This window comes from Corticium candelabrum, chromosome 21 (genome assembly GCF_963422355.1).
Source record: "Corticium candelabrum chromosome 21, ooCorCand1.1, whole genome shotgun sequence".
Taxonomy (NCBI): Eukaryota; Metazoa; Porifera; class Homoscleromorpha; order Homosclerophorida; family Plakinidae; genus Corticium; species Corticium candelabrum.
In genome coordinates, this window is record NC_085105.1 from 5088828 (window position 1) to 5103820 (window position 14993).

General features: G+C 40.5%; 1 protein-coding gene across 1 annotated transcript in view; it reads right to left on the minus strand.

Annotated features, from left to right (window-relative positions):
- LOC134196905 (ribosome biogenesis regulatory protein homolog) overlaps nucleotides 1-14993 on the minus strand; it is a 24378-nt gene continuing 9385 nt past the window's right edge. Inside the window, exons 6-13 of the mRNA XM_062666123.1 lie at nucleotides 10244-10294; nucleotides 10110-10188; nucleotides 9926-10045; nucleotides 3364-3404; nucleotides 3247-3312; nucleotides 3135-3176; nucleotides 312-445; nucleotides 1-250 (exon numbers count right to left, since the gene is read on the minus strand). Of these exons, the coding sequence (XP_062522107.1) occupies nucleotides 160-250; nucleotides 312-445; nucleotides 3135-3176; nucleotides 3247-3312; nucleotides 3364-3404; nucleotides 9926-10045; nucleotides 10110-10188; nucleotides 10244-10294 (624 nt within the window). The 3' untranslated portion in view covers nucleotides 1-159. The remainder of the gene's footprint in view (nucleotides 251-311; nucleotides 446-3134; nucleotides 3177-3246; nucleotides 3313-3363; nucleotides 3405-9925; nucleotides 10046-10109; nucleotides 10189-10243; nucleotides 10295-14993) is intronic.

Sequence of the window (14993 nt, forward strand, 5' to 3'; positions counted from 1 at the left end):
GTAACATCACCAATTTATTTACCTGTCACATTCTGTATAATGCTTCATTATAGCAAATTAGCAATCCTACTATTATAGTACATGCAGTATTGATTTTCTATTAAAATCTCTACTTGTTTGTATTCCTATAGAGAGACTGCTCGACCGACAGCAGAAATTTTACTGTTGTTTCTTTAATTTCCGTTGGATTTTTCTTTTTGTGAGATGTTTGCCACCCTTGCCACCCTGTTTCTGTTTTGTTTTAACTCTCCTACCAATAAACAACCTCTGTCTCAGATCGAAGGATATAACAGCATGTATCATATCACTACTTTGATTGCTCCTCCACCAGTTGCCTATTTACAGCCTTCGTTATGTCAAGAGCAGGCTTCTTCTTCTTAATAGCCTCCAGTATATAAAGCATTCCCTTTCTCTCAGCTTCTACATCTCCAGTTACAGGTTCAAACTGCACACAGTAAATACAAAGAGACCATGTATCGCCTCAGAAACAATGATAACACATGTGTAAAGCAAACGACACACAAACCAGACTTGTTACTGAAAGATGGTCAGTCTCTAAATAGAGAACATTCAACACTGCAGCTGAAAACAACCCTTACTAATTAAAATGCTGTGCCATCTAACCAGTACTGTAGATGTGAGGCAAATAAGCAACACACTACCACCTTATTCATCTTATGCTGTATGAGATGTGGCCTGACTAAGTATTCACATTTGTTACACAAGGAAATTATTAAGCTAATAAATCTGCTCATAAAGGCACAATCAGCAAGCAGGGGCGTAGCATGGCATGGGCTAGATTGGGCGATAGCCCACCATTATTTGTAAGTGTGATCTTAATTTTGTCGACTCCAAATGCGTAATGCTTGGAAATGGGCTGTAATCAAATATCGGAATGCCAAGGCTTAACGGGTGAGTCGCATGTCCATGAAATACGAATTTGAATCTAGTGAATTTGTAATATGAATTAAATTAATTGAACAAACTTGCCAGTGATGCCTAGAACAACTGCATTTAATTTCCATAGCGTGTGGAGTATATATATATATTATATATATATAATAATATATATTGGCTAAACACAAGCGTACAGGCTACCTACTGTAGCAGTTATTATCATATGTAGGCTTGCATTAGCCAGTTTGCCTCATCTTGTCTTTGTCAATAGCAGACGCGCATACACTAGTCATGCAGTCTTATGTCATGCTTCAACCAAGCGTTTGCACACGTGCAAGAACGTAGCTAACTGTGCACTGTAGGTTTAGGTATGCATGTAATTGTATGGATAAGTATAAGTACAAACACAGTGGCGGATCCAGGATGGTGCCTGGGGTGCCCTACTAGGCTAGCCATAACATTTTTCAGGTCGCGAATAAGGACCAAAGCCGTGTAGTATATACAAGGCTTAACCTAGTTAGAACTGTTGTTCTGAACAGCAAATTGAGACAACCATCATTCCCATGGAACCTATAAAATAATGTAACAAAAATTATTTTACTGACATCCTTACTCTATTAAGGATCGTTTGCAACCAGCTGTGCTCCTCCAGTATCAGTGACCTAAAGTCTCAACGTCTTCAAATCTTAACTATAAAGTCTACAATGGGCCAAGAAAGACTCAATGGACTTCACTACATACACTTCAACTATAGACCAGTCAACTGACATTGATTACGATGCACCTTTAGATATGTTTGTACAAACAACCTCTCAGAAAGTTTTTCTTAAAGATAATGGACATAATTAACGTATGCTTTGTGTTCCTCATGAGTACTCCTATAATATCTCTTGATAACATGTTGTAGATATGAAATTGAAATTGATCTGGTAATGAGACATTAATGTATATTATGGTATTCACCAACTTTTAGTGAAACCTCACTAAATTGTCCAAGCATTTTAGATTGCACCACCTTTTTCCAGTCTGGATCCGCTACTGATTTAACTTATCAGTTAATTAAAAGCCAATAAGAAGTGGGCGTGCTCTGTAGCATCATGAAGTCAAAACCCCATTTCTAGAAGTCACGCTATGCCCCTGCAATCCCAGCATTTGTTTGTCGTAGGTGTTGTGAATTAAGATCTGACTGGTCAGACTCTAGCACCACTCTAAAGGGTCACTGCCAATTAAATTTCAAATCAGTCTGATTGTATGTATATACAGTATGTCATCTTGAGACTGTCATTCATGCAAGACTGTCACTGCACACAACCATTGTCATTCCTCTCTACATCAAAAGCAAACAAATAAGTCATTAACAACACACCATATGAGACTCGCTCGAGGCTATCCATAGGAATGACAAAACTGCTAACAGCTAGCTTCTTTATAATTAAACTACCCTGAAAGAAGAAGTTTGTGCGTGAGAAAAATTGTGCTTTTCTAGAAACATCACTACTTGTGCGGAATTAATTCGTGCGACAGGATGTCCCATCAAAACTTTTGTGTAATGGCGTGATGCCCATGTTGGTCCATGTCGTGCTGCATACCTTCAGATGTCTGCTCGCTCCTTGCTGGAGTAGCAGCGGTAATGCTTCTCACTATGGCTCTGTTCTTCTTCATTCTCTCATTCTTCCGTTGCTTCCCCTTCTCTGTTGGCAACTGCTATGTCGCTGGCGGATAGACTGCCAGTGGCAGCAACCGGTGCATGGCACAAACACTCCCCCGTCCTGTGGAGATTTGCGCTTGAAATAGTTCAAGATAGACATGTGACGTTAGCTGACGTGACTGCAGTGTCAGGGTAGCGGGATGTGCGCATTAGCCACGAGACTAGCACGTGTTTTCATACTGATCATGCGCAAGAGAAAAATATATGTGGAATTTGTTTGTGCGATGGACTTGTGATCGCACAAAATCGCATGCATTTTTCTGCCGCACAAATTTCTTCTTTCAGGGTATACTATTTATTTTATTAAGTGCTTCAAAAATTTACTGTGCATTTGTGCACAAGATTTCTAATGTTATGTCCATAAAATGAGTTTTGTTATCAGTCTAAATCCACCTTGATACCCAGATAGCAAAACTCAGACTACACTTGGAAGGTTGAAAGTGTCATACGGAAACCGGACACTGCCAAGCTCACGTGAGTCTGAGGATGAGGCTATCCCAACCCTAAAAACACAAACCACTACCAGTACCTTTCTCTTCTTCCCAGTTTTCTTTGGGATTGGCTCTTTGGGCTACAAAAGTTAAATACAACTTGTATTATTATGTATATATCAGTCAAAATGAAATCCATTGCTGACAGACCAGTTTCTCAGTAAACTTTCCTACTGATGCTGTGGATGACTTTGCTTGACTCAGTTTCAGAACCAGCTACAAAAAGAAATTATCATGCAAAGTTAAAAGATTGTTTTATTTGTGAACCTCTTCCTTTGTTGGCCTCTGGGAAGGCAGTGGTGCTGGCACTAAAAACAGAAAGCATTCAACATATTGCTGTCACAAAATGATTACACACAAGCCTGATAACTGCAATGAGCCTATTTAACTAATACGGAAGTTCTTAAAACCTGCAATATAGATGGTATTGAAACGTTTTTGCTATCAGCACAATTTCGTTGATCAGGTCACCTAGTTCGTATGGAAGATGACAGAATACCAAAAGCCGTGTTCTATGGAGAAATAAAGGAAGCTGTACGCTCAAAGGGAGGTCCTAAAAACGGTTCAAGGACAGTCTAAAAGCAAACCTAAAGTCTTGCAACATTAATTCTCAGCTTTGGGAGAAAATACCTATTGATAGGCCATTATGGAGATCGACGTGCAGAACTGCATTTGATCAATTTGAGCAATATCGCTGTGCAACCCTAATATTCAAACAAAAAAAACTAGAAAAGTAGGCAGTCATCAAAGCACCCAATACATTTGTAACATCTGTGGTCGCATATGAGGATCTCGTATTGGGCTGTTTAGTCACGGTCAAAGCCACAAATGAGACTTGTCGAAATCAACAACTCAGTCCATCATCAATGAACATATAGTCTCTAGCAGCAATTAGGTCCACAAAAATAAATGGTGTAGCTGTAACCCATCATTAATGGGTAATGTGGCTAACTGAAACTTGGACTACAGTATTCAATAAAGTCAAGAGTCAAACCTGTACGTTTTTTGCATGTGAATTAACTCCCTGCAAGACAGTGCACTGTAGGCTTATCCAATTACAATAGCATCATATTTCTTACATCTATAAAATAATCTCAATCTAGTTAATAAGGTAACATACCAGTATTAAACCAAAATCGTTTGATATGTTTGCTGCCTCTTCCGGTAGAGTAGGTTATTGCACCCATTTGTTGATGTGACTAAAGTGTTATAACAAGAATGTGTAACTATCTACTATAGAAAAGTATGAAAGCCATTGAACCACTACAGTGCAAACCCTCGTGTGCTGCAGCTTGAATTTCAGAGCCATGGCATGTCCACATAACTACAAAGAATGGGCAGGAACAATGCATTGCAACTTGGTACAAAGTGTCTTTGCCTGCATCATGGTCCAGGATGGTCTTATGACAAGTTGGCAGTCCGTTTGGAGCAAAAGCAAAACAGTTTTCAGGAGCAACCAGGATTTTATGACTTCGATGCCACATAACTACATGACCAAGACTGTCAGCAAATCAAAGTCACCCGTAAACAAGGAAGAAACTTGACTAAACGGGTCTCGTATGCAAATTTGACTACCACCACCAATAAAACTACAACTTCAACAAAAAAAAACTCTTATCGATACTGAAAGTACTTACCAGGTACACCGCACTAACAAACCATCTAGAAAATTCACAACAGCTTGATGAAAAAGGAGCGTATCGCTTAGCACTCGTGACCTACACCACCTGGCCTCACCCCTTTAGGTTCGTTGCCATACAAATGTGTGTATGCACGCTGGCTCTCCTTGTGGTGTACAATTGAAGGATCGGAATGACTGACAGTATGCCTTATAATGACCCTTTGCCCAGCATTGGCAAAAGCACAACTATATGCATAGCCTAGAATATTACAACGGATGCATCTTGATCCACAATGCTAGTCTGATATGCTGTACGACAGGCACACAATGGCTTTGCCCAGGCAGAAGTAAGTCAGCTTTCGATACAACGACACCACAATTTATAACACCACCACGATATAACATCATAGATAGCGTGAGACTAAGTGCATGCATACAAAACACGGTACTTCGTCTCTTGATATAACGACACTCGATATAGCACCACCGACATACACAAATGAGTACAAAGATGTATAGGAGTATATACAAATCTCCCTTGATTTACTGACATCCAGGTCACGCAGTCTAGCCTCCCTTCTGCCGCATGATGCACGCGTGAAGCAAGAGCTGCGTGGTGCTTCATCTGCTTATATGGCTGCATGTGAACCTGGTTGGACGTAAGCCTAGAGGATTTCTTTAGCTACAAGTAGAAGTTTACAATGCATGAGCATGTACCGTACAGTACATGCCATCGTAAGATAAATCACATGCATTACTGTGGCCACCCTAACACTAAGATGAAACTATGTGCATTAATCAAGTTCGCACCCTGCATCGAGTTCGCACCCTGCATCATAACAGTATGCGTATTCTACTGTGTTTCTTGTAGTTTTGTGATGCATATGAAGCAATTTGGCACTTTTAGAAACTGCCTGTCCTTTCTCGGCCAGCTGTCTAGTAAACATATCTTGGTACGTGGTGTCTAGTAACGTGCACGTAACCTTGTATCTCATGACTTATATGCATCCTTGTACACCTACCACTCTAGTAAGTTAGAAGTAGAGGGTTTAGCACTTTAGTGCTTCCTTTCCGTTCAAGTACCTATGTCCATGTTTACTGATTTAGATCAGTCTGCCAAACTGAGCAGATACACTACACTTTTAAATAACCTTTAAAGGCTGTGTTTCTACTATGTAGCGCTTAAACCGGTTTAACAAGTGGCTTAAGCTAAACTGGTTTAAGGATTGACCTGTTTCCACCTGCACTAAACCAGTTATATTTTAAACCTAAACCACTTTTCCTAAACTCATTTTGTAGTAAGTTTAGCAAGTGGTTTAGGTTAAACTGTAACTGTGATAGTAGCGTGCGAGCTTGAAGATGGCTGCTACGGATGCCGTTTTTATCTTATTTCCTAATATTTTGTTGGTGTGAATGAGATTGCCCCAAAACATGAAAGCGTCATCAAATAAATGAAATCAGCAGCTACTGAATGTACTTAGATGCTGAAGGGATTGGATGGATACTTCGCAGTCCTGGATGTGCAAGTCCCTAGTGGAAACAGTCACCTTCTAGTCCATAAACTTGTTTAAAGGAGCACTGTCCAGATTTACGTGCATACTCGAAGACATCCCTTTAGTGCATGAGATAGACGAGAACAGGAGGCTGTGAGTCAAGAAATAGAGTGCTGTGTGTTCTGCTAGGCGGTTCAGTTTACAGAATCTGAACATGTGAAGATTGAACCACAGTCATTGTGGAAGCATTCTTTTCAGCTGTGCATCTTCTGCGTAGAAATATTGTCCCGGCCCTTGCAGTTCTGCTTCCACTCGCGTGCCATTGCGGAGTATGATATTTCCACCATTTCTGCACTCTGAAGTGCAAAACAACAGTCGATGTAAACACTAACTTTCTGAACGGCATTTTCACATGCTTCCATGTGCAGGATCAGTAAACTAGGCTATCTCTCATAATCGGTGTTTGCGCGCAGCCCAAACTCACGATATATTACAAGTCCAAAAATTCTGTGCGGTAAGAATGTAGAGTTTGTGGTAAGGTATCACATCCTTCCAGGGTTGTCGCGCTAAGCTTCTCTGATTTCGAGATTTTGATTTCGTGTATACATTTTTCAATCCCGTATTCGAGGCACCAGCGCGCAAAACATCTAGATAGTGCTCCTTTAAGTTAAACTAGTTTAACGTGGAGCTAGTAAAAACACCACCATATACATATGTTTCCTGAGTAATTCTAGTACCTCCGCTAGTTACTGTTTGATACACAAAACTATATGCAGCAACAACCTCCAAGACAGTACTTGTCAGACAATGCTTCCATACTACCATTTCTTACAGTATTTACATACTGTTACAATACCACCCACTGAGACTACCCTATCCTAACTTATGTAATTGCCGTTGCTGACATCAACAGTACCTAGAGTCTAAGTCAAATCAACAAATTCAATTTCAGTCTAACAGCATTTGATCTTTAGCAGCTGCTTTGCAATGTGCTATTGCACCAGCTATTCTCAAGCTTCTAATTACAAAGCACAAAATAACAAACTCATTAGAACCTAGTGGTTCTAAGAGGGTAAACTGCAAACAGAACAGCAGCATAGCAATTTGTCAACAGAGAGAAAATTAACTCTACAGAGACTATTAATCTCTGTTTACATTGACTGTTGCCTTCAGAGCTCGTGCCAATCTTGACACTGTCCAAGATCAGCAACCCAAAGTTTTCATTTTGAGAAAACATACACTTGGAACACTTGTGCCAGTGCATGATTGGTCAACTATGTCATTATCTAGAGATAAACAATAAAACCTGTATTTATATATTTGATATGATACATTCAGTTTAGTATTCACTTTTGTAAAGAGATCTGCTAGAGTATACAGACATATCTAATTCAAACTTTATTAATAAAAGAACACCTACTAAAATCACAGCATGATGCGGGAGAGACTCCGTCGTGAGTACTTCAGCAGAGTGAAGGTGGTTCTCCGGACTGCGTTGTATGGTCAGAACAAGATTCCAGCCATCAATGGGTTTGCACTACCGGTTTGCACTACCGGTTCTCACTTACGGTTTTGGCGTCATTCATTGGGGGTGCACGGGACTGCAGCAGCTCGATCGACGGACCAGAAAGCTCCTCTCTATGCACGGTGGCCACCATCCTTCTGCAGACGTTGATCGACTGTACGCTCCTTGCAGTGATGGGGGTAGGGGGTTACAACAGATTGAGTCGACATATCAATCTTGTATTGTGAGGCTGAACTGTTACCTTGCTGACAGTTCTGATCCTTTCATACAGATGATACGGGAGTGTGACTCCAGAAAATCTTCACACTCGATCAGGTGCATGGCTTGTCGCTTTACTGCACAGCTGCGGAGGAGTCTTGCTTCGGACGACAAGTCACAGAGCTTACACAGGAATGCATCCATCTCGGTTGAAGGTGGCTTCGAGCAAGCGCCTGAAACAGATGCGCGACATTACCGTACGTGTTGCAGTTCTCTTCGTGTGCGATCCTTGAGCGGGAAGCCTATGCACGGGCAGTATCGCCGTCTCACTGAGCAACCGCCTGTGGACATGAGAGAGACCTACGAATGGCTAAAGGCAGCAAATCTTCCTGCTGCAACCGAGGGACTGGTCGTTGCTGCTCAAGGCCAAGCTCTTTGGACTCAGTACTATAAGTGCAAGATTCTACATCGTGATGTCAGTCCTACTTGCCGCATGTGCAGTGTAGGCCTGGAAACAGTCGATCACATTGTGGCAGGCTGTAGTGCTTTGGCACCGATGGACTACACTGATCGACACAAAATCAGGTGGCCTCCATCATTCACTGGGATGTTTGTCGTCATTTTGGGGTTCCAGTGGAGAGCAGATGGTACCGGCATCATCCTGATAGGCTTGTGGAGACGGTATGATGTGGGATACCACCATCCCCACTGCCAGGAAGATCAAAGCCAATCGTCCAGACATCTGTCTCAGAAATAGGAAGACAAACACTTGTCTTCTTATTGATATCAGCTGTCCTGCTGATGGCAACATTGGCAAAAAAACATGTTGAGAATTTGGCAAAGTACAGTGACTTGCGAGTGGAGATAAGCCGCATGTGGCATTGTCGAACACTGGTGGTTCCGGTGGTCTTAGGAGCTTTTGGCACAGTGCACGCAGGTATTGCACGGTGGCTGGACAATATTCCAGGTCATCACAACGTGCAGCACTTACAGAAAACAGTGCTTCTGGGATCTATTCGGATCCTTCGTAAAGTCATGTCTTCTTTCTAGACAGCCATAATGGTCTAAGTACTTCTGAAGCCGAGTTTGCTTCCGGTACTTGTAATAGACTTTACAAACCAGACTGATCTGGTTGAGTACGACATATAATAATAATATATTTTCTCTTGCACCCAAATAGGGTAAAGTTCCCACTCAGAGGCAGACATCCACTACACACGGACAAACTACATATATACACACCACTATCATACATTCACTACAATACATACAAAGAAAACAAAAAACACAACTACATATCACCACTAAGTATATCTATATCTATGTATTATATACTACTTCTTTATATCGTTTATATGATGAATATCATAGCGTCACAATTTTAATGTCTTCTTCCACTGACTTCCATAATTGCGATGACTTCCTAGTACCCAATGTCACATCTACAACCAAACTGTATTTGCTGTGGACAGCTTTATGGATAAATAGCAGTTGTTGCCTCATCATCAACTTGCTAGCTTCTTCAAACCAATCTCCAACTGTACTTCTCACAGACTCGGTATATCCTATTCCTAGCCCTTTCCTAATCACCCGTCTCCACGGAGAATCCACTAACTTGCAAACTTTTCTCGATTTTAAGTTCCACAACTCCCATAACTAAGAACAGGGAGCAGTTGTCTCATCATCACCTGTCTCCAGATTTCTTCCTCTCTACTCAATGTGCATATTCTTCCGCTGTGTACTGCTGACTACACAGACGCACACGCGTCTTCCCTCTGTGGCGTGTACACTACATCACGCCCATTATAATGTGTTACTGGAACTTGAAGAACCGGAAGCTACTTTGACCTGCTATATCTCAGCGAAGAGTTAAAAATCTAAAATTGTTTTTCATGTCATGTATGCAAATAGAACTATCAATTTCCAACATAAAAGAATTTTTGATTTTTGCGTTGCAGTTACCCTTTAAGCACACCCATACTGCTACTTTACCTTTTGCCTCAAAGTTCCCCTTTCGATTTTTATCAATATTCCTCAGCCTTTGATATTCATTCTTTGCAATTTTCTCCTTCCTTTCTTTAGCTCTCTTTTCAAATTGATCCTCATTTATATCTACACAAAAAACAATGCCGAGCTTCACACACAATCAGCCCCATTATCAACATCCATGTTCTACCAGCATTCTGAGGAACTTCAATGAGCCAGTCATCTTTAGGATCGTTGATTCTCTTGTAGCCCCATCTTGGTTTGTATTTCTGCCAGAGCAAGCACTTCAACCAAATACCATGATATCTAATGCAAGAATAATACTCCTGTTTCTTTGTCATATAGCATTCGCAATCGTTTCGACTTCTTAATTCCCTGAATACATATAAAAACTGTATGAAATGGCACAAAAGAAATTTGGAATATGCAATCCAGCAATAAACATAGATGTTAAACAATACATGAAAAAGAAGAAAACTATCATTCCAAAACATGCTGTAATAGCAAAAACAAAGTTATTTCCACTACATATGATGACACAAATATAAGAAACATCACCCCTAATACACATTTCATCAAAGACTACTAGAATAATGGGTGTTTAGCATTTCATTAAGCATGTTAGTAAGAATGAAATCTAACAACAACAAATATACTTTACTGCACTATAAAACTCAAAAAATTCCAAATTGCATAAGCACAAGATATCCAACTGAGCACAGTAACCGCATGTCCAAAATTAACATTAATCCAATGCAAGACTCTCATCAATTAGACCAAAAATATTTCTCAAATACTCAAATCCCATGCATAATGATGAAATGCTTCCTGATAATTTTAGAGATTCGGCTATGTAACAATGACATCATACACATCATCTGCAGTTAAGGTGCACGTGTGATGCTCAAGCACCAGAACTAAATGCTGTAGATTCTTTGTTTTATGCCTAGTGAATGCACTGAACTTCAGATTGGTGCTTCCAATGTTCTAATCCCAATTGCAGCACTAACAGCATCTACCACCTCTTTCTAGTTATAGAAATTGTCTTTCTCATACTACTTGCCATTTCAGCTTTTCCTTGTGTGTAACCCCAGTCTCTGAATTCTCATCCTCACCTACTTCTCCAAAATCATCTACAAAAATAACAGCAGTCTTCTCTAAACGCATGCTGGCAACATGTACACAGCAACTGTTAGTTTCAACCTCCTACATTTTCCAACTGTATTTACATATGCTGTATTAATTAAATATGTACAAAGTGTTTTGAAAGAGCAGTGAGTTCTTGGAGCTCAAATGTCAAGAACCAAAGTCCCAATTTAAGACTGTTGAGCCCCAAAGACGAAAACTAGCAAAGCCTTGCCATGTGCAACAAATTTCTGCACTTGAAATAACAAAGCACATTTTCATATTACCTTCAGTTCTTATTCTAAGGTATGATGCTAAACCTAGCATTATCTATATCAAAGCGTGTGGCCTAAAGTGCTCAGCCCAGAGACGTCAAAATTTGACTCCAGCCTCAAACATCTAACCACAAAAGCTCACTAAGCCGTACAAATTTCAAAGTGTACCAAGAATGACTGGCTGCTTAGTGCAGAGATGGAATTGGGCCTTAAAGTCAAGCTGCCGTATTTCTAGTCAAGAAAAACCCATGAAAACTAATAGCATAGCTACATTCTCTTGTATTGTCTCTATGTTTGTGTATTTGAAGTTGTAAAATCGTTTAGACAAAGAGCTTTACATGTTTGAAAAAAGTAATAATGCCACCTTTTCGTCTGACTGAATAAGTGGGTTGGTAACTTTCTTGAAAACAGTTTTCTCATCATGCGTGCACTTTAAGTTGCTAGACTTACAGTGGTACGCAAAAGTAAGCGAACCCCTCGTAAAATCAAGCTTTTTCTAAATTCCTGACAGTTAAAAGATATTAGAGCCCCGTAATGTAGCCTGTGCAAATTGCTGACACCTATGCCTTTGCTGAAGGTAGAACTGAACTCTCATAATTAGTTTGTAGAAGAAAACTCAAATTCATCAAAAGTAGTTCTTTGCAAAAGTATGTGAACCCTTTCATTAGTACTTAGTTATTCCACCTTTTGCTTCAATAACAGCAAGCAAACGGTGTTGGTATGCTTCAACAAGGCGTTGACACCTCTCTGGTGAAATTTTTCCCCACTCTTCAACAATATACGACTTCAACTCTTTCAAATTCTTTGGAGAGCGCTTGTGGACTGCTTTCTTCAGATCTCGCCAAAGCATTTCTATTGGATTTAAGTCTGGACTCTGACTAGGCCACTCTAAAACAGTGTACGAGTGTTCTTGAAACCACGAACGGGTTGAACGACTGGTATGTTTTGGATCATTGTCTTGCTGGAATATCCAGTTTGGCTCTAGACCAAGATGACGGACGGATGGAGCAACATTGTCGGCCAAAATCTTTTGATATTGAGTAGAATTCATGCGGCCTTGAACGAATTCTACTTTTCCTGTGCCAGACGCTGCAAAGCAACCCCAAAGAATAACGCTTCCTCCACCGTGCTTGACAGTGAGGACAGCGTTCTTTTCGTCAAAGGCCGTATTCTTTTTTCGCCACACGTAACGAACGTCGTTGTGGCTGAACAGCTCAATTTTTGTTTCATCTGTCCAAAGAACTTTCTTCCAAAATGCATTCTCTTTGTCGACATGAGCTTTGGCAAAAGTCAAACACATTTTGCGATGTTTTGGTGACAGCAGTGGCTTTCTTCTTGCTACTCGGCCATGCAATCCTTCCCTGTTCAGTGCGCGACGGACTGTGCTTTGATGCACTTCGACTCCTGCGTCCTTCAAAGACTTTTGCACATCATCTGCTGACGTTCGCGGATTGTTTGTGACATCTCGGAGGACTTTTCGCAAGGTACGACCCGACAGCTTTCTCGGACGGCCGGACCGAGGAAGTGATTTTGTCGTATTCAAAGCTTTCCATTTGTACACTATTTGCCGCACCGTCGACTGGTGAATTGAAAGGCGTCTTCCGATTTTCTTGTAACCTTCTCCAAGCTTGTGAAACTCGACGACTCGTTTTCGCAGATCTTCGGAAAGCTCTTTCTTGCGCGCCATTAACGAGACTCAAAAATGCTTCAGAGTTGCAACTTACGCGCTTCTAGCATCAAGCATTTATGTAGTGCAAACTCGCCACTAAAAATGTGGGAGAAACCTCACTAAAACAGCTTAAAACTGCCGGTATTTGAAGCGCTGAAAAGAGTTTTGCCAAGGGTTCATATACTTTTGCCATGGACACGTTGTGATTAACTTGGTTTCTCCTTTACGAAAACAGTTATTTCAACTTTTAGCAAAGGCATAGTTGTCAGTAATATGCACAGGCTACATTACGGGGCTCTAATATCTTTTAACGGTTAGGAATTTAGAAAAACCTTGATTTTACAAGGGGTTCACTTACTTTTGCGTACCACTGTATATACACAGTGCTTTTCGCTCTGGGCAAAAGATATTTCTGTTTTGTGGTCAGGTAAAAATACAGCTATCACAATTTTGTCCGAGCATTACTGTGCATCCTCCACCATTTTGTAAGCAGCACTGAGCGTGCTCCACCACCTGGCACTCATTGCTGCTTCTGTTGTTGGCAGCGACCTTGAAAACGCTTGCGATGAGACATGCAAAGAATTAGCAAAATATTGTAACACAGTGAGAGCTAGACGTATTTTTCTATATTTACAGTCGCATGTGCAGTCTGCCTGGACTTCAAAGCGCTGCAATTTCTCTCTCTACTGATACAGTGTTACAGTCTGTGTTATATATTTCTAGCTTGTTAGCAGTATCTATACTACCTGACGACATGCCGTTCATTGCTAGTAAGTGCCAAAATTCAAAAAAAAAGTACTATTCTAAACATGCCGGTTCAGAAAAATCACTACCCAAGCATTTATTAGTAGGCTTATAAACAGAAACTTATTGATAAGAACTTAATGCAAGGTCAAGTAGCGGCTAGTGTAAACCCTAAAAATCTAAAGTAGATGTCAGGCGCAGGGTTCGGCAACATCATCAAAAACACCCTATAGACAGCAGACAGATAATGCCAAAGCATCATCAGGACAATGTCTCTGAACTTCAACAAATCTCATGCCATTAAGACCTTCAACAAAAGTGTATAAACTAGCAAACAAAAACATTTAAAAAGTTATGTTGGTAAGAATGGCCACAGAAGTAACCAACAAGCGCACAAACAAGAGAACAGCTTATGCTCATCAATAACAACGCCAGGACTAGTGTACTTTATGCATTGGTTAACTGCATTTCCATGCATGTGCACTAAAAGTCACGGAGTCATTGCCAAGAGTAACTTATTAAGCTGTTCTCCTGTTTGCACACTTTTTTGGTTTTCCTATGGCCATTCCTATCAACTAACATTTTTAATGTTGTGTTTACTAGTTCATAGGTATGCACAACTTAGCCCAACCTAAAATCCAAGATAAACACACTCTGTCTGAGTCAAAAGCAGAAGTCTGCTAATGTCCACTGCTGACTTCTCCTGTGATCACAATGGCAACGGAGCAAGATTCAAAGGATGCAGCATTAACAGTGATAATGTATTTCAAGTAGCAGACAAGACAACAACAGTTCAGGTTCATTGTCGACAAGAGATCAGAGACTGCTATCACAGATCAAATATCCAAATAAAGCAGACAACAGTGAGCTCACAGATACGAAAGCTAAAACTGCAATCCTGGGTGAGCCAATCGGAATCACCACAGCTAGAAGAAAGTCATTGAACTGAGTGAAAGCATAAGTTTTCATGCTACATTGTTGGTGCTGCATAAATGTTAGTGATGTATTAAAGAAAAATCAACTCTTCACAACTGAAAGCACCTATTTAATAAAAATCCAGTGCACTGACAAGGCATGAAACTCACATCACACTTTTGATGCTTACGCATCAAATTCATTCACACTCAGCAATAGATGATGACATTACTGTTGTGTCATCGAGCAAAAGAACCATAAGCAAATCTTTCATTGTTTGTTCATGCCTAAAGACCACAGCCTCTAATGAATTTGGGCTAAGGCAGCCTCGTCCCCAAAATCATAT